The 20052-nt window shown below is 28.6% G+C and overlaps 1 protein-coding gene across 2 annotated transcripts in view; it reads left to right on the plus strand.

Annotated features, from left to right (window-relative positions):
- The first annotated feature begins 1103 nt into the window (after nt 1-1103).
- The window catches only part of LOC113558248, a 120057-nt gene continuing 101108 nt past the window's right edge, over nt 1104-20052 (plus strand). For both annotated transcript variants that reach the window (XR_003405611.1, XM_026963729.1), the window contains exon 1: nt 1104-1507. Coding sequence is in view for 1 of the 2 variants with exons in the window: in XM_026963729.1 (XP_026819530.1) it covers nt 1497-1507 (11 nt within the window). In the remaining variant the exon portion in view is untranslated. The remainder of the gene's footprint in view (nt 1508-20052) is intronic.

The raw sequence follows: 20052 nt of genomic DNA on the forward strand, positions 1-20052 counted from the left end.
TAGTCCTTTTTCCTTCTGAATTCCAAATGTTCAATATCACATTTTAAAGCTAAGATTGCAAGGTTATGAAACAACATATTTCTTGTATACCTATATGCCTTATTAAGAATAAGTTACTTTATAAAATGGTCTTACAACAATTAGGACTATATAGTAACAGAAAAATTGTAAAAATTCGATAATGCAAAAGTGTAACAACTAACTCCGCTATCCCCCGCGTATAGAAGTTAGGTTAGGTTAGGTTAGGTTAGTTGGATCATAAAACTTCCAAAAATTATGTTTTAAAAACTCATATAAACGTATGACTTTATTATGGATTTCATTGATATATTCAATGTGTGTATAAAATCATATCTATAATCAATCTAGTTTACTAGAAAAAAATAACAACTAATAAGTCTTATTAAGTAAAAATAAAGTATACGAATATTGTATGAATCACTTGTATTTACAATAAATATAGACCATAGAATATGTATTATTTAATTATTTTTTGATACTAAAATGGTTGAATTGTTTATTATTAATATATGTGACCACAAAATATTGTAATTATAATTATTATATTACCTGATCGAATTATTGATGAACACAAAAATTATGAAAATACTCTGATAACTATAATAGTAATGTCAAAAGTAAGATAAGAATATCGTATCGTGTATTTTATAAAATGTTTTAAAATATAATAATGATATTGTTTAAACAATCGAAAACCTGCATATGTGATTATAATATACCATTTTATGTTGCCTATAAACGACTCTAAACGTAAATATTATTTTTATTGTTGTCTCGCGCGCTCGCCAATATATAGATAAAAAATAATATAGCAATAATACCATGTACGTGATAATATTATTTATAATATTATATTATTATACATTGCGCGGTGACGGAGTAGCACGTGGCTAGACGGCGGCGGGAACACGTGACGGTGCTCGGCGGCGTACACCGACAACTGGGCGGTCCGCGAACCATCAGCCAATGACGTTTCGGACCGGTTACCTGGCGAACATACTGGGGCGGGGGTACGGCCGTTGCCGCGCTTGTGCGGGTGGACATGAAGAAGACAGCCTCAGTCTCAAACGCGCGGACGGACCGGTTCACGTGCGGTCGCACATGATATTATTATTGTACGTATATACGCTCACGCATGAATGTCTCGGTGATAATATTATTTTAAACATTTTTTCCACGCCAGTCGCTGTGTTATTATTATATTGTAATCCGAGGTACTTTTTTTTTTATAATCATTTTTTCAAATAATTTCTGTTCGTATATTTATCGTGTGCATCGACTTCCGACCGGAAATGTAAGACGAACACAATTAAACGCGAACGGTGCGCGATTCGGACGTCGATGTCGTCGTCGTAATTGTGCATAAATCATTACTTATTTTAAACGGCGAGTAGTGGAACGGGTTGGTTTTTCTTTCTTGTTGTTTAGTTTTGACTCAAACCATCAAGCTGGATTTCCAGGCTAATTCCTCCAACATGTTCACCAGGTAACTTTGTTTAATCATATTATATATGATCCTTTTGGCCTAAAGCCTATTAAACAATTTCATTTCTCCATCACTGCAGTGTTACGAAAGTCTGAAAATATATACCCTCGAACAAGTACCTATAATAGAAATTTAACATAATTGTATAACTCCTCGTAATAAGTAATTTTTTTTGTTTTTATATAAGTAATTAATATTTTACAAGAAATATGATAATACAAAAAAAAAAGTAATGACTTATATTCTAAAAATTATTTGGCCTAAGTAGAACACTAATTTCTAAAAATATTATATAAACTGATCTAACTCGATTTTTTTTTAAATAATTATGTTTTTGAAATTTTAATTATTTGAATGATAAGTAGGAAAAAAAATAATGGTACAACTGAAAACTATTGAATAATTGGTTAATTTTTTATTTATTTAATAATAGTTATAACTTATAAGCAAATTCAGAATTCCCTTTCCTGAACAAAATATGTTGAGTGTGACTTGTGTCATTGTGGTTGCTGGAGTGCGATAGGTATATACAATTTTAACGTTTAAAATACGTCATATACGATGGTCTTATAATTCGAATACTATAATATGGTAGGGACGGGCAACCGCATCCAGCGCATGCTACATTTCAAATTACTTTATAAAAATACAAAATGTTAAGATTTTCTGTATTTTATTTTAGTATATTTATGAAATCGACATTATTATTATTGTAAAACGTGCATATGAATTCTTATCTAGTATTGAACTATAAATGTTAACTGAACATTTTATTGATATTTTTTTGCTTTCTCTGTTCTCCAGCCCACTAGATCTTCACTTTAAAAAATTGGCCCACTAATAGCGTTGAATTGCCCATCCCAGTTAAATAGTATAATGTATGATAAAACATAATAGATATAATGTAGTCAAATTATTTGAATTTTTAGTTATAACTATAAAATAATACAGTAAGCACAAATTAAAGACCATCACATTATTCTTTTGATGTAGGAATTATTATAGCACCATTAAAATAGTATTCGAATCTATATTTTTTGCTACTAACGTTAACACTATTTCATGGTCGGTTAAAATAACAAAATATTATAATTAATGTTATTTTTTTTTTAAATTTTAACTCATGAGAAAATATATACTAAAAATTCCAACATAATAAATAAATAAATTCAGCAATTAACAAAGTCTATCTTCTAAAATTTTACCGCTAATATAACTATCATTTTTTTTAGGCAGTTAAAAAATCATTCTTAATCTACTAATCACTATCAATAATCACAAAGCGTTATCTCTGTATACAAAAGAAAAATATATTTTTAATAGTGATGAGTATTAGAATCGCGTAATGAATTATATCATAAATCTTCAAGCATATTACTATTATTACATATTTATAATTAATTATATACTGGATAATTAAAAAATTTAAGTATTTATTATCAAATAAAAAAATATATATTTCTAAATTTTGATAATATATATAAAATAATAAAACATTAATCATAACATATATATTTTTAAGTATAAGTATAAAATATAAAGTATAGGTATATAGTTTAGCTATCTTATAATATATATCTTCATACTAAAAAAATTAATTATTAAAACTATAAATGGTATAAATTACATTGAAGCTTATCACTTGTTCACTTAATTATAAAGCGTTCAATCAATTTTACAGTTAAATTTTTAAATTGATTAACGTCGTTTTAATAATAATATATTTTGATACCTCCTACTTTAGAAAATCCATTAAATCATAATTTTTTACATTTTTCGTAATGAAAACTATAATCTGTAGGTAAATTTACTAAATAGTATGTGTAGATACCGTTAAAATAATAAAGATACCTTTAATTAAAGAAAAAAAATTAAAAAATGTCAGACATAAAATAAATATTGCTCAATGATGATATAACTAAAATTATGATTTATTTTGTATTTATATAAAATCAAATAAATAAAAATACGTTTAATTTTTAGTTAAAAAATATTTTTAGAATAATTATGGCATTAACCATTATTATTGAACCAGTAGCCTATCTATGTTGAACATAACTAGAAATTCATCAATATTATTTACGGGGATTATTGTAGGTGGTGGTTTCTGATAAAAAACGAGTACCAAGGCTCAAATACTGACAACACAATGTACATATCATATTATATTATTATACATTGCTATAATGTATGACGTTAAATTCGTTTCAACAACGTGTAATCAATATTATGTAATCTTTAATATATAGGTATATATTGTAAATAGGAATTACATAAAAAAATTCAATATCATATTATAATTTTGATTAAAACGATTAAGAAAAAAAGATGTATACATTCAAAATTGAATGTTTAATAAAAATCATGCAAGTCCTATACGGTCGTCAAAGTCTCTGTCGCCGATGTCAGCGACACACGCGTTTACATAATGTTATGTAGTACTTAATATACTTTAGAAATATAATTGAAATTCATAAATAAATCACCTTAATGCCAAATGGATTTTCTTAATTTCCCCAAACACCTGTTTATGACCACTTAAAAAAATCTATAGTTAAAAATTGTTATTATGGGATGAGATTAAATATATTAAACAGCTATATAAAAAAATGAAAATGTTCTTTTCGTGAGTCTACAAAAAACATAGTATAGGTACACAAATCAGTGCATAGATACAAAAATATGGATACGTGTCAATTTTATAAACCGATCACCAATTAATGTAAAGTACGCAGAAAGCGCTGATAATTTTTGATCGATTTTAACTGTGTGTTGTTATACACATTGTAATATTATTATGACATATGTAAATATATAATATACTCGTATATGGCGTGTGAGTGTCTGTACAAGTTCGAAGCCAAGGGCACGGGCGCCGGTCTACAATCCTGTTTTTGTCCGGTTGTCGTTTAATTATAATCACAGTGTGCTATGGCCGTATGAATCTAACCATGACTATTATATTATTTAGTATAAAAATCAACACGTACAGAGTGAATATTACATAGTAAAACATTTGCATACGTCGATACTGACATACTGTATGGATTTACCTTACAGGATTCTTCTAATAGAAGTACGAAGTACGCAATCGTATGAAATTCGTCAACCATGGTATACATAATTATTACTATTAACCGGTACTTTCTAGGTAGGTTTTAGTAGGTAAAATATTCGTTACTATTCTTTAGTTTTATAATTACCTAAATCTGTAGTATTATTAGCATTCTAATAATTTTAATAATATTTTAGAATTATCCGTTCCAATTAAATTTAATATTATTGTATTTTAAAATTTTTATTTTTTTTTTTTTTTTAATTTAATGAAATTAAACTAAACTAAACTATATTGTTTCAATATTTAGCCGTAGCTATAGGTAGTACTTAGTCATGCCATTAAGTCCCTAAGATATTGGTATATTTAATAAATAAAACAAAGCTAATATAAAAAATCAGATATTATTTATTCTTTATTAATTTAGTAACAAAAAAAATATATTTACTATTCAAAATAATGTCCACCATTTACATTTACACACTTCTTCAAACGATCTATAGTCACTCCATTCTATCTACCCTATTGTTTACCACTTCATGCACCAATATTTTAACGGTATTGAGGCAGCAGATATTATCAAATCAGTTTTCAGTGATTCAATATTTCGACACGTTTAGTGGAAGCCCTCTGTTCTAAAATACTTTATAATATAGGTAGTCAAAATGATTGAGGACCAATCACGAGTTGCAACAAATTCGGATTAATGATATTTAACCAACGTGTCGTTTTTTATACGTTTGTAATTATTTACGTGAAAGATAACCGTATTAACCAGAAAAAGTAGACACGATACTTGCAGATTAAAATTATATTTGAAAACAAAGTCATTGGTAGTAATATAAAATATTTACAGAACAACTGATAAATAGGGACCAACTTATGGTATAATTAGGTATAATAATGCAAATTTTAAATGCTTTAAAATTAAATTTACTTAACATAAATTATTCATAAATTAAATTTGTAATTTAAAAAATTAAAATTAAATACTATTGTTAAGTTACTACATTGATTTTTTTTCTTCTGTTTAATGTATACTTTGTTACGGTCGTTAAATTCTTACTATACTACCTTTTCAAGTGTTTCAACAATACATAAGTTGTTTAATCTGGGACCAATAGGTAATTATGAGTGTGAATGGTGTTGCAGAAAGATTGCGAAAATGTATTTATTTGAATTAGAACAATTGCTGTAGTTGTATTGTACAGCTAGTCTAAAGATAGAGATATAGAAAGTTGACTTAGAAATAAATACGATTATATAAATGATAAAAATCATTCCATGTGTAAAATGTACATAACAATATATTTATTTATATAAGATTCCCGATCGAGGTAAAATATTATTGTATGAACTTATTGATTTGAAAAAGATATAATACAATCGTAGAACAATATATTACATTGTTTACGAAAATACCTGACATAGTTTAAAACTTTTATTAATTATGCAATTTCACAGTCTAATTTTCAGTTATATTTCTACAATTTGAATTATTCTTAAGTTATAGCAATGTTAGCATAATAATATAATAATACTATACTGGACAGTTTTTAAAATTTAGAATTTTTATTTTACTACTTAAATAACAATTATAATTACTAATTTCCAAATCTACGAAATTAAAACTTAAAAGTCCAAAGATCATACATGACTACGGTCTGTAGGATGAATATTATAAGATTATATTTTTAAAATATTTATACTTAAAACATTAACGAGTAAATAATAAATTAGATAATGATAATATTAGATTCTATTTTCTATTTTCTAGTTTTCTTCTAATTTGTAATAATTTAATTTATGGTATAATGCATGATAACAATTAATAGGACCTATAATACTTATATAACACGACATTGTTTCGAATTTAAGAACCGTGATTCATGCGTTGGACACAACAAAAACGTTTTAAATATTGAGTTACAGCTTTTAATCTGCAGTGAACCGCGCTCTAAATATGAACGCTCGCATGAACGTTGTCGTGTACCAATTTGTCCAAATGTTATGCGACCAAGAAAGTTCAAACATACATAAACACACGCACACGTGAATATGTATATATATATATATTATATATTATAATCGGTTGGTAAAAAAAAACGGCATTCCATTTTTGTCACCAAACAAATCGAGTTCGTGCAGTCAGTGAGGTCCTCCGAATACAATACGTATGCATGAACGCGATGATAGGTGGTCGCAGCGCGCGCGCGTTGCGGTCTTTTTGACACGGGCCGAACACATGTCGTTGTTGACGTCGGCGTAGGAGATCGCGAGACCCCTGTAACTGAAGTGTCCGTGTCCCACATGCCTCGGTAAAAAATGAGTCCCATAAATAATTGAAAAAAAAAAAAAAAATATTAAAGAAAATACGTGTAGACATATTATAATACACAACACATAATACTCACGAGCACACACGCTGTACTCACTCCCATAGCACAGGAAGGAAAAGACTGAGCGTTATTTTAGAGTAACTATATATGTATAATATACATACTGTACAGCATACAATATTAATATACACAATATATAGGACACTTATGTCAAAATATACGTCGGGATTCCGAAAGACAAAAGGTGCATTGAAATGTTAATGAGAGACGCGACGTCTGATTATTCCAAACGTCCCGCGACGACGTATTATATAAATCAGAACAAAAAATTCCTCCTTAAACATTTAATATAATATTATTATTTCACTCGTCACGTAGGTATGAAATATGTCTGATATGATATTATACGCGCAATATTATCATAATATTTTACAAAATGTATACGTACCAACGAAGTATAATATAAAAACCATGCCGACTTCTCACAAAAATATGACCAGCCGGACACGTACCATGTGTATATAATACACGCATATTATTGTATATGTTATTACAGTACTTATTATTATAATATTATGATTTTCTATTAAACAAACTGCAGTTGGACACGCGTCTTAATTGCGTGATGTAATGAGGTGATGCGAACAGACTTGTTGTAAGCCGCGTGTGAGAGTAGTGGGTAATTTATTGACCGGATAATAATTAAATTCAAAAGTCATATTATAATACATGTATACATAATATAAAGGTAGACGTATGACGTCCGTGGTACTCGGTATGTATAACAATGTGGGTAATGTTGTGTGGGGCGCGAGCAAAACGGCGAACATTATCCGGAGCAATAAAAGTTGAACGTACATAATATTATATGTGTTGCATTAAAAAAAAAAAAAAAGCGTACGTCGCGTTTCAGCATCTCGCGGTGTAGAATATAATAAAAACGCATAAAGAACGCGGGATATAGCGTTTTTAACACGGAAACGTTGGGATTTGTGTGTTTTTTTTTTTTTAATGTATGATTATATTAGTATTATTAAACGTGAAAATCCTTTTGGCGGTTGATCGTTATTGTTCGATCGCGGTGTTGTGCAGTGGTAGCGGGTCGTAAGACTCAAACGTATTGAAATAAAAAAATTAAATCGTATATACACGGAAAATCACTTTGTAATACACAATGAATTTATATTATACTACTGTTGTGTTACATATTTTGCTTGTCGCCGTCCGTTTTACTTATTTTCTTTTTTGCCATACTTATAAGCTATATATAATATATTATAATCTCATCCATATCTGTACCGTTTCGGCGGTCTTGTGATTCGTGTGAACCGTGAACGCCACTGTGATGTGAGATGAAACTTTGTCAGGTTATTAATAATTATTGCGTCCGGGGCGGCGGGGCCGTCGTTAAATTGCTCGATTTTGATGAGAAACGCCCATTGTATAGGTTGAGAATAGGACGGGAGGAACAAAACTAGATATGATAGCGCTTTTACTTTGTTATTATCATTATTTATTATTATTATTATTTTTCGCCATAAACGTTCCTACAGTTTGTTTTATATACACTATTATAATACGATATTCTCTCTAGTTTTTTTTTTAATCGAATTAAATTATTATTTAACACGCTTAAACGATTTGTTCGCACTTCTAATACTCCTCGCGCTTTTCTTTATACTTACATTTTTCCTCAATTTTATTATATTCATATATTATACAGATGGAACGTAAGACTAAATATGATTGTATACCGAATATATACACTATAGTATACATTATATAGATAGATTTTTATTATAGATATATTATTTTGAATATCCATGGATGAATATCATAAAATTCCACAGGTTTTTTTTTTTTAAATTATATTCTGTAATGTGCGATGAATGACAAATTTAACGTTACAGAATTTATTATCTCATTAAAATTGTAACAGATTATATATATATATGGTATTGTGTTCAAGCAGGTTCTTTAAAGGGAATGAATGTGCATGTTAATAGGTTTATATATACGATTGGTACAATTAATATATTGTATTTTATGTTATACTCGACAATTCAACTAATTTTATTCTTTATACATAATTGCACGGATTAAAATCGAAGTGATATTAAATATGTTTAATTATACTGTATACCTACGTATTATTTTTTATTCACATAAAATAAATCCTCCGAACGTTTCGAAAATATTTTAAGTGCCGTATAGTGTTACGTGATTTGACCAAATGATCTAAGTTTTATATCTTAGTAACTTAGCTGATTAGTGTTTTTTCTTCAATTTACTTTTTAATAATGTGATTTTCCATATAGTAAAATAAATTGCATTCATATATTTACTCCAAAGTATTTAACATGTTATACCTAACCAATAAGATTTTCTAAAAAAATTTACGATACAATAGGTGCGTGATTTTTAACTTAAGTACAGTGAATAAATAATTTAACCAAGTGACAAGTAATGTAACGTTTTGTACGTATGTCAATATTTTTCCATAGGAACTATTTTCGTCTTTATACAGCTATTTTACATTACATTTAACACTGGCGAAATAAGAAATACTCGTAAAATGTACGTATAATTAATATTACCAGTAGGTACTGGTGACGATATACTTTATAATAACACTTTCATGATTATTTATAAATTATTCTTTTACAATTGATTTTAATGGAAATAAAAAAAATATTATAGGTATTTATCAATTTCAATACTTGTTTGATATTCATATTTGCTTTCAATATATATCAAAGGTATGTGGGTACTGGGTAGGTATTATTCGAATACGATTTCAATATGATAACCATCCGAAAATCATACATATAATACTGCAATTATGGTATGATAGAAGGGTACAAGAAAATTATTCTCAATTAGCTATTGTGCTCTGTACGAACTAACAGAATAATAGTAGTTCTATATTTAAAGCCCATAACAATAATAATTATTATTCATTTTCGGTCGCCCGATTTTGACAGAACTATGCAGTACACTATTATAATAGTGATTACCGTCTACTAATGAGTAATGACGTATACGTGCCGTATCTTCATCATCTGAATGCTAGTATACACCATAATACCACATACCTACCTATTTGTAATAAATAATAACTAATATCCAAAACTCATCGGATCTCTATAATAGAAATATATAGCTGTACTGTATACCCGCGGATATAAACGCAAAAATACTTACAAACTCACATCATCATTATTATATGTGCTTCAGTGGTGGACAAATTTATATCATAATTTGTTATGGAGGAATACGAATGATTTTTCAACACTCACACTGATAGTTGAGAACACGAAAGAGATATAAATTTATTTATTTATTTAAAATACAAAATAAAAAAGTAATAATTGCGCCTAAACTTTTAGATAGTAAATCATTTTTTTTTTCCAATTCATTTAATACTTCATTTGAAAATATATTTACAATTATAGATAAACTTCTAATACAGCTTTACAATAAAATAACATAATTTATAAATTTTAGTGTTAAATAAATATTTTTAATTTATACAAAAAAAAAAAAAAAAATTAAAAAATTATAATTTATACTTGTTTATAATATGAAATGCAAAATTGAATTATTAATTACTATTAAAAGTGTTTGTATACAAATTTAATGTTATCCTAAAATATATTTAATAAGTTAAGTACCTATTTATATTTCTTACCGTGTTTCTTAACTTAAGCTTAGCCTTTATTATAAGCAATAAAACCTTTTTTTTCGGTGAGGCTATTAATATGACTCGTACTCTATAAATAAATTTACTTTCCTGACTTTTTTATAGTTATTAAATAGTTTTAATACAATTAAGTGAACCTAATTTTTGATCATAAAAAATAATAAATAAAATAAATACATTTTTTTTGTAAACAAATAAAATAGCATAAAATATTATTATAATTACTACCCTAAATATAGAGGATACATAGGAAATATCCACCTCATGAGTTTTTCTGTTTTTATTCAACTCATGCATGAGTGATTTATAAATACAGCTTGTAAGTTATAAGCCAACAGTTTTATAAATATATAGATGAGACAGAGTGTCAGATTTCTTTAGGGACATTATAAAGAACATATTATGTTATAACATTGTATGACATGAGCGCGTGAAATATGGGTCTCGTAATAAATATCTATCGTACGTCAGAGATCCCTTAGAGAACTTGTTCTTACTTTTAAATACTAAGGCAAAATAAAATAATACAGATTTACGATGAATAGTAGGTATATACAATATGCGCAAACAATAGTGTTTCATTTACTTGTACTATACAAGGTGATCCATTTAAGTGTCTACAATATTTTTTTTTTTTTAAAGTTTTAACCTTTATAATAATATAATTTTTACTTACATTTTTTCAAAATTTTTATCGTACTACCTAACCTATGGGAAAATTTTTTTTCAAAAAAATAAGGTTTATCTTAATTTAATCACATTGTATATAATAAATAATAGAAATATGGTTATGAATTATGATCGTCTTAAACCATATGCACATAACACATTTGTACAAAGTTAAATATTGTAGTAAACAATTTATACAGTAGAGATGTTTCAATTGCATAAATAAAGTAATAATTTCATACATTGCTTATACTTTACGATATATTGACGTATGTAGGACGTACGTAGTATAATATGTAGGTAGTAACTAGATGTATAGTATATTATCTTCTATCAGTATATTTCTCTTGCAATATTAAATTCTTACGTAAACCGCATAATTATCGCATTAAAACTGGTTTATATTCTTATAATCTATTATAACGATTATATTAGTTACTTTATACGTTTGAATGCACGTCAAAAAAAAAATAAATAAAATAAATACTTCGTAGATATAAATAATTATAAACTAATAAAATATTATAATATATAAACATGTATAATGTATATATGTATTAAAATAATAATGTTAAATTAATAGCAAAATTTATATAAAAATAAATCAAAATTATTTCTATACATTTATCTATAGTTATCAAAATATTACAAAATTATGAATAAAATTCAGTCTTAAAACAATTTTAAATAAATTATTTTTGATATTTTTGTTATTAAGTTTCTTAAATCTTTATTATGTTCAAATATTAAACCGTTAATGTTCTTTATTCGAAAAATCTGTGGTATATATCGATTTTTATTTGTATAAGACCAAATTTGGTTTGTCAAACCCGTTTTGTAGAGCCATCTGAATTTTCACTGCGTAACGATAGAGTCGTTACCAGAGCACAATTAAAAAACGATTTAGACACCCGTTATATATTATATATATATATATAAACATAAAATGTATTAAGATTTCGGACATCGTAGGCGGCTTTTCACACGATAGAAACGCTTCTTTTTATCTCATATACACACACACACATATACATACTTATTGTGTTTGTGTATGTGTATATTAAGATTATTTTACCATTTGTAAAGAACCGAACTGATTATTTCGTCAGCCCGAAAGACGCGAAGGCACTCGACCGGCCGTCGCCGTAGTCGTCTCGCGGGATGACTAGGCCTCTTTTGTGTTGGTGCCTTAAATGTTCTCTCCTCTTCTCCGCTATTACCACTACTAGGCGATACTACTATATAGACTGCTAGGTGAAATCTCCCGAACGATTAAATCGTATTTTTCTATCTATTTCTTTCTTTCTATCTCTGTCTGTCTGTAGGTCTCTTTCTCCGTCTGTCAGTTTGTATCTCTCTCACTCCGCCCGCATAACATAATAATAATAATAATATAAAAGCGCGATACACAATAAATACTTTTAAACGTCACTCTCGCGACCTGACGTTCGTCTAAATATAATAAAGACTGACAAAAAAAAAAAAAAAATTATATACCACATACATATATTAAATACACAACCGTCTGATACGCGTTTTGAAAAAAAAAACTAGTGGCAAACCAGTAGCCGATGGATGGCGTGCCGATTTGTGTGTATGTGTGTGTGAGTGCGTTATATATATTATATTTATTTTTGTTCACACGGCTCTCGCGGGAGCGACCGTGTGGCCGATATGTGTTCGTATATGCTATATTATATATAATATACAATGAAATCGCTGAGTATACACACGCGATGTCCAAAAAACTTGTCGTCGCCGTGAGAATAGCCTAAGTCCAAAACCCATCAGTCACCAGTATCTCCTCCATCATCGTTCCGTGTTAGATTGAGGTTACCAAGTTTATGTTTTTTTTTTTTTTGTACATTTTTGAATATTTTATTATACTTTTGATGATAAATCAGGATTTTTCAATGATTACGTCATATAATCGAACGATAATTTTATCATGAGAATTTTTATTAGGTATAACAAGAGTTGTTAATATAACATTTCGAAAATAATATGTGTAATATGTCTAGTTAATAACTTTTACTCGTATCTCTAACCCATGACCTCCCTTATTTTTTTTTTTTTTTTTGATAGACCTAAAGATATTTAAACTCAAACTGTACAATTTTGGAATATATTGTGTTATATAAAATAAAGGCAAACGAAATAAATTAAATAATGAAAGTATGTGAAATACTGTAACGTCCAATCTATATACATTAACATAATTCCGTTCCGAATCGAAAACTTCATATATTTCATTATTGATAGGTCTTCAAACAGCTCAAACTGCATGCCTATTTTGGCCATGAAATTACTATAGGTACGCTGCAAGAAATACATATATTTAAAGACATTTGCTTTAAAGCTATGCAATTCGCACGTACATAGCAATGATAATGGTGGTCCAAACTGTAAAAATAAAAGCTTGTGTGTGTGTGTATATGACTATACACGATACGTTACTAGTGCGGTAACTCACGAACCATCTAAATCGCGCATACGGGTATGTAGGAGCAGTAGATAAAGAAAAAAGAACGATCGAGTTACCGGAGAAAAAGAATACGACTTACGGTGCAATGATAAAAATCACCGTGAGAAACCGAAGAATAAGAAGAAGACTGCAACGCGTTTCATAAATAATAATAATTGGCCTAAATCCGATGTTCGTTACCTGCCGTGTAATAGTATTATGGGGGGAGATGAGATGCGTCGCCCGAGCTTTCTCTTTATACGTTTATAATACGCTCGAGCGTATTTTCGCGATCACCTGTGGTATTAGGACGCTGGACGCCTGAATTCAAACTTTATCTAATTCTTCTATCTTTATAGACGTATGATCATCGTGATGTTTATAGTTATTACATTTGTCTACCAGTCGATATTATTTTTATCTTATGGTTGAAAAAACTTTTTAATGTTGTGACTAAAAAACAAAATAAGACTAACCTTGGTTCTTAAGTTATAGTTAGTCGGTTAATAGGCCACACAGATATAGGTAAAATACAGAAATATGATTAATAATTCCTTCAATATTGAATAACCCCCACGTTGATATAAAACCATATTATAATTTATAACATATTATTTATGCAATTCAATTTAAACCGTATTTGTATTTTTTTCAACTGTTTTATCAACGCTGGGCGTATACCCAAGTACGACGTTGACTTAATTCGTGCGTGTATTTTTCAAAAGTAGGACGCAAATGATTTGCAAAATGAGAAATACATTTTTATTTCTAATATGTGTTAGGTTTTTTACCCCGACGATGACAGTCTACGATAAATTATTATGTTTAAAGCTATTGGATACGAAAACGCACTCAATTGAGTATCGGATTTTATGTATGTATTGTATATAATATATTATATCGTTTTAAAAACGTGCGTGTTTACATTATTATAGATGTACAGTAGAAATTACGACCTGCGGTGGAATTCCAAGTACCCAATGCCTAACACTCCACGCGTATCATATATACGTTATCGTTTGTAATTCGTGGTCCTGCGATCGACGATATTATCGCAGAATACAATATTTTGTACGAATAAATAATATTATAATATAACAATACCTTTTACATCCATACAACGCGAGTGGCCGCATGTAGTAGTTAAAAGTCGTGTAAGTTTTATTTGCCCGGCCAACACTAACGTGACTTTTGATAGACATCTGTGCGATAGTGTCATGTAAATATGAACATAAAAAGTTTTACACACAATGACGTGATTTATTAAAAAAAAAAAAAACTATTCACACGAGCGATAACCGTTGCAGTTTCACCATAATGCGTCCATATTATAATAATGCTGCGCGCGCGTTGAGTTTTATTACGATTCATATCATAAACGGGTTCATCGTGTGAAATTTCGGAACAAACAGCCATAATATTACATATATATATAATATGCTGTTGCAGTATTAAAATGAATCTCCAAAATCAAATATATTATTAGTATGGACGTTTAATTTAATTTTTTTTTCATATACATCAAAAAGATACGATTATAAGATACATACACACATATATTGTGTACATAATAATATATGGGTATATATGTACAGTTCACAGTTAAGTAATTATTGACGGAAACACTGTATGGCGCTGCAGACGATGAGAGCGTAGTCCACCATTATAGGACGCGTTAAACATAATATAATACATAATCTATTAATAATTGTGAAATAAAAAATGGTTTCAGCGTTTATAAACTTAAGTTCAATTAGTTACTGTGTTAAGGTGGATTGGGACGGGTATAATCAGAATTAATAGGTCCTGTTAATAATTATTTAATCTGATATATATATATTATTGTGAGCGCAATGGGTGTACAATATTATCGTTTAAATAGTCAAACAAAATACAACATACAGATTTACAGCTGATCGTTCTACAATAAATACCAATATCGGTGTTCCATACCATATTATTATTCGAAAAATTCAAAGTTGGTCTAAAAAACGCCTATACAATATAATATACGATAAAGATTTATATATATATATTTATTTTGTAACTAAATGCATAGACCTATATGTTGTACCTAAACATAATAATATATATTTACACACGTCGGTATATGTAAATGTTTAATATATACGAATGGTGACAAATCATTCTATGCGTGTAAACATCGTATACAATATGTTATTATATAATTCATAGGTACACTTTGGACGTGCGTGTTATATGGTAAGACGTGGAGAAATCAAACTTTGGACGGCATATAGGTATAATAAAAAAAAGAAAAAAAAAAAGCGATATGAGAATCTTATAAAAAAACAAACCTTGTTCATACAAAGTCAAATATTATAATATATATATATATATATACGCGGGTATATAACGGACAGAGAAATAATAATTAGACCATTTGATTTATACCACATAAGCGGTCGCGTACCATATATATCTATATCTATGTGTATTATATATATATATATGTATGACGTATTGAAACGCAGGGCGTACGTCTGTCAGAGTTATTCAATTTTTTTTTCATTCTCCTCTCGCTTTATTTATTTTTTTATACAGTGGGTCTCCTGCGACTCCATCGCAGCCTTATACCTATTACTATATATATATACTCAAATGATGTATGCATATACATCATATTGAATACATACACACACACATAGTAGTCGTTGTAGTCGTTCTGTGCGTTTGTGTGCACGTGTGGACCGCGGCTGTCAAGACCTCTCTCCCCATTCAGATCAGCCGAGTCTCTTCACCATTTATCAGAGACGTACCGTCGCGGTATCCGTCTCCGTGTGACGCGCACGTATTGAAAAGCCGCCGCCGCCGCCGTATCTTCGTATAGTATAATAATATAATATACGCGCGTGTGTGCCCTGGCGAGCGCGCGAAACCTAACAGAATTAATTGTTTTTTTTTTTTTTTTTTAAATACAGTAATTTTTTTCGTCTGCCTGTTGGTGTGTAGATGAATTGTCTTATGCCACTTATATAACATTATACAGTACATATTATACTGTGTTGATATTCCTTTCATTTTTACCCCATACGTCCACGGTTTATTTTTTATTTTGTCCATTTAACAATAACTATTTTGATAAAATAATTGTGACTAGCCAAAGGATTTTTTTTTTTTGTTTTTTCATCACTTCATATACTATTTTTCTATGTAATATATATACTTAATACTTACTCTATAATACATTACGCAGTATTCACTCATCACATACAATGTAATAAGACTTCAATATAAGTGGATATTGTATTGTTATAATATTATATATGACGTACAGCATAATTTCACAATGCCCATAATGAAATAAGGTTAAAGTATACAATACATATTATACAACTTAAATAATAAACATTTATAGATAAATTACATAGAACCATTTCCACGTGGACGCGTCAATCACTGGAACTCGATGGTTCGGATTTCGCGAAACATATTATTTTATTTATTACTCATATTATATTATTGATAGATATCTCAACTTTAAACTATATCGGAGGACGTTCGTGAATTTTCGTGTGTATATAATTATTTAAATGTGCCGGTGCAGCGAGTTAAATGCGTAACTGTAATATATTTAGCACAATATATGTCTGAGCACTGGCCGCAGAGATATTATTCATTGGTGCATTAAATTCATGACGTCGAGAGAAGTTTTACAATGTAAAAGTTATCGAGTGGAAATGAATATTAATTTATTTTATTTTTACTTCGAATAGATTACCAATAACTTGGTATAGTTCTTCTTCTTATTTTTTTTTTTTTGTTTAATCGAATACGGTTCAACATTATCATGTTTAAAACTCGATTAGCTCGTTCGGCGATCATATATATTATATAAAATAATTGATTAAACGCAGTGTATGTGTTCTTATTAATCGATTAAGCGATGGCGGAGAATACGTAAAAATTATATATAAATTCAATCAGTATCAATAATAAAACCATAAACCTAAACTAAACATACAACGATTAATCGTTAAACATACCCTATATGTCTGATAAATACGAGTTTATGAAGCAGTAAATCTGCATTTAGGAATTAAAATGTGAATCATACACATCATCGCACATTTTTTTTTTTTTAATGATATATCTGTATAGAACGGATTATTTATAGATAGTCCTTATATCGCCATTATGCCAACATAATACTAGTGTTTTACGTATTATTACGCACATGTAGAATAATATATTCGGTATACGAGATCGCGTAGACCGATGTGTATAGTTTAATTAAAATCAAATTGATCGTTTAATCGATAATAACGCGTGTATAAGATTAAAAAAAAAAAAAAAATTCTAATCTTAGGAACATTTAAACATAATTGTAATAGTTATTAATAGATAATAAATAAAATGACCTACATTACAAAAATACATTTGATTCATATATATATATATATTATATTAATGTTAATCCTACGGTATACCGATTGGATATTTATAATTTGTTACGTTAATACATCCATCCGATGACAGACCAGTATCAGTTACAATCTATTATTTTGTTTAAAAAAAAAAAGTGTACAAATAATTATTATTGATTTAGTCAAAGATAGATATTATACATTTTTTTCTTTTTCAATAATAACAATATTATATTGTTATTATTATTATTATTATTATTACTATACATAATTAATGATAATAGTAAAATAAATTATTGTTATAGTATAAAGTGTTATAACTATTCGTTTAAATATTGTTCATCATAATCAAAAACTCATCCGTATAAAAATATATATACTTTTTTTTTGTTTTCGTGTTCGACAATCTAAATAATATAAACCTATCGTTTATTTACACGTGTAAAAAGTAAAGTCGCAGTCCATAATTCAAACGGCAACTGCATACATAAACGGTTTATCCGATATAGTTATATGGATACTCTAAATGACACAGTGCAGACAGAATATACATTAAACATATACGTGATTTTTCCCATTACGTTTCGACGGTGATTTGGCTGCGATTCAATGAATATTACACCCATTCAGACTGACGCGAAGATATGGTCAGTCTCCGATATCACACCAAGTGGTCCTGATATTCACATGGCGTATGCACAAAACATTAGTGTATAAATAGGTACCTAGGTACCTGTAAACGTAATACACGAATACACCATACACACAAGAAATGCGTATATATATATATATATATATTACGATACAATTATATGCGAAACGAGCGGGGTGACTAAATTAAAGAATACATTTGTTTCGATTTATATGTAGGGTAAGGCACTAAGGCGTACCTAAATGTATTTTATCCGGTGAACCTGTCACATATTTATGTATGTATATTCTTGACCTTTTCAACGGACAAGAATCTGAATTGGAAAATGAACAAATAGTATTTATTATTCACAGCTATATAGTATAGTACTGCATTATATATATAATAAGCCTATAAATGTATAACATATGAAAACAGATAAAAAGTTTATTTTTTTTCACTACTAGAACGTTTGATTTAGATCCAGTAAAAAATTAACCAAAACAAGAAACCCGTCACTTATTTTTTGCTTTTATTAATTGTACGTAATTGTACGCATACGATATTATTATTTCATATTTTTATACATTAATACGAACTGTTCAATGTACATTGTACAGGAGCAATGAACATAATATCGACGCGGTGCGTCCTGTGTAGGACGTTTTTTTAGAACAAAAGGAGACACATAACTTGAGCGATATATGTATAGTATAGAAAAAAACAATAATCCGTTATTGTGTGTTAACCGTAGTTACGATAAATGTATGCTTGTATGATTATTACATAGTTAGAATATTATGGAATTTCGTGGTTAACGGATAATTGCTAACATAATTGCTAACAATAACGCGTAATAAGTTTGTAGTATGTGCTTTCATTATGTCATCAAAAACGAAAAAAACATATTTGTGCATACGTGTAAAGTATATTATGTGTGAGCACCTATACGTACAGACTCCATTCTGGAAAGGAAGAAATGGCATTAGTAGGTACGTATTATATCAAAGTTAAATGCGGGTTGCACAGCTTAGAAAATTGCCAATATAGAACGAAGAGGGGATACAATTGTGCGTATGCAATGCTTACACATTGTACATTAAGGATAATATTTATTTTTGTAAACTCATACCTAATTTTAATAAGTTTTGTAATTTTATTTTTGTATCTTATTGTTTTCAATTTTTCTTCACAGATATTATTCGTTTCCTTCACTCTTATGTCAATACGGTTTAAAACGAAGTTTTTCTATAATAAAATTCCCTATTTTTCATACAACCCCGTGGTGGTGTTCAG

The sequence above is a fragment of the Rhopalosiphum maidis genome, chromosome 1, assembly GCF_003676215.2.
Source record: "Rhopalosiphum maidis isolate BTI-1 chromosome 1, ASM367621v3, whole genome shotgun sequence".
In the NCBI taxonomy this organism is placed as follows: domain Eukaryota; kingdom Metazoa; phylum Arthropoda; class Insecta; order Hemiptera; family Aphididae; genus Rhopalosiphum; species Rhopalosiphum maidis.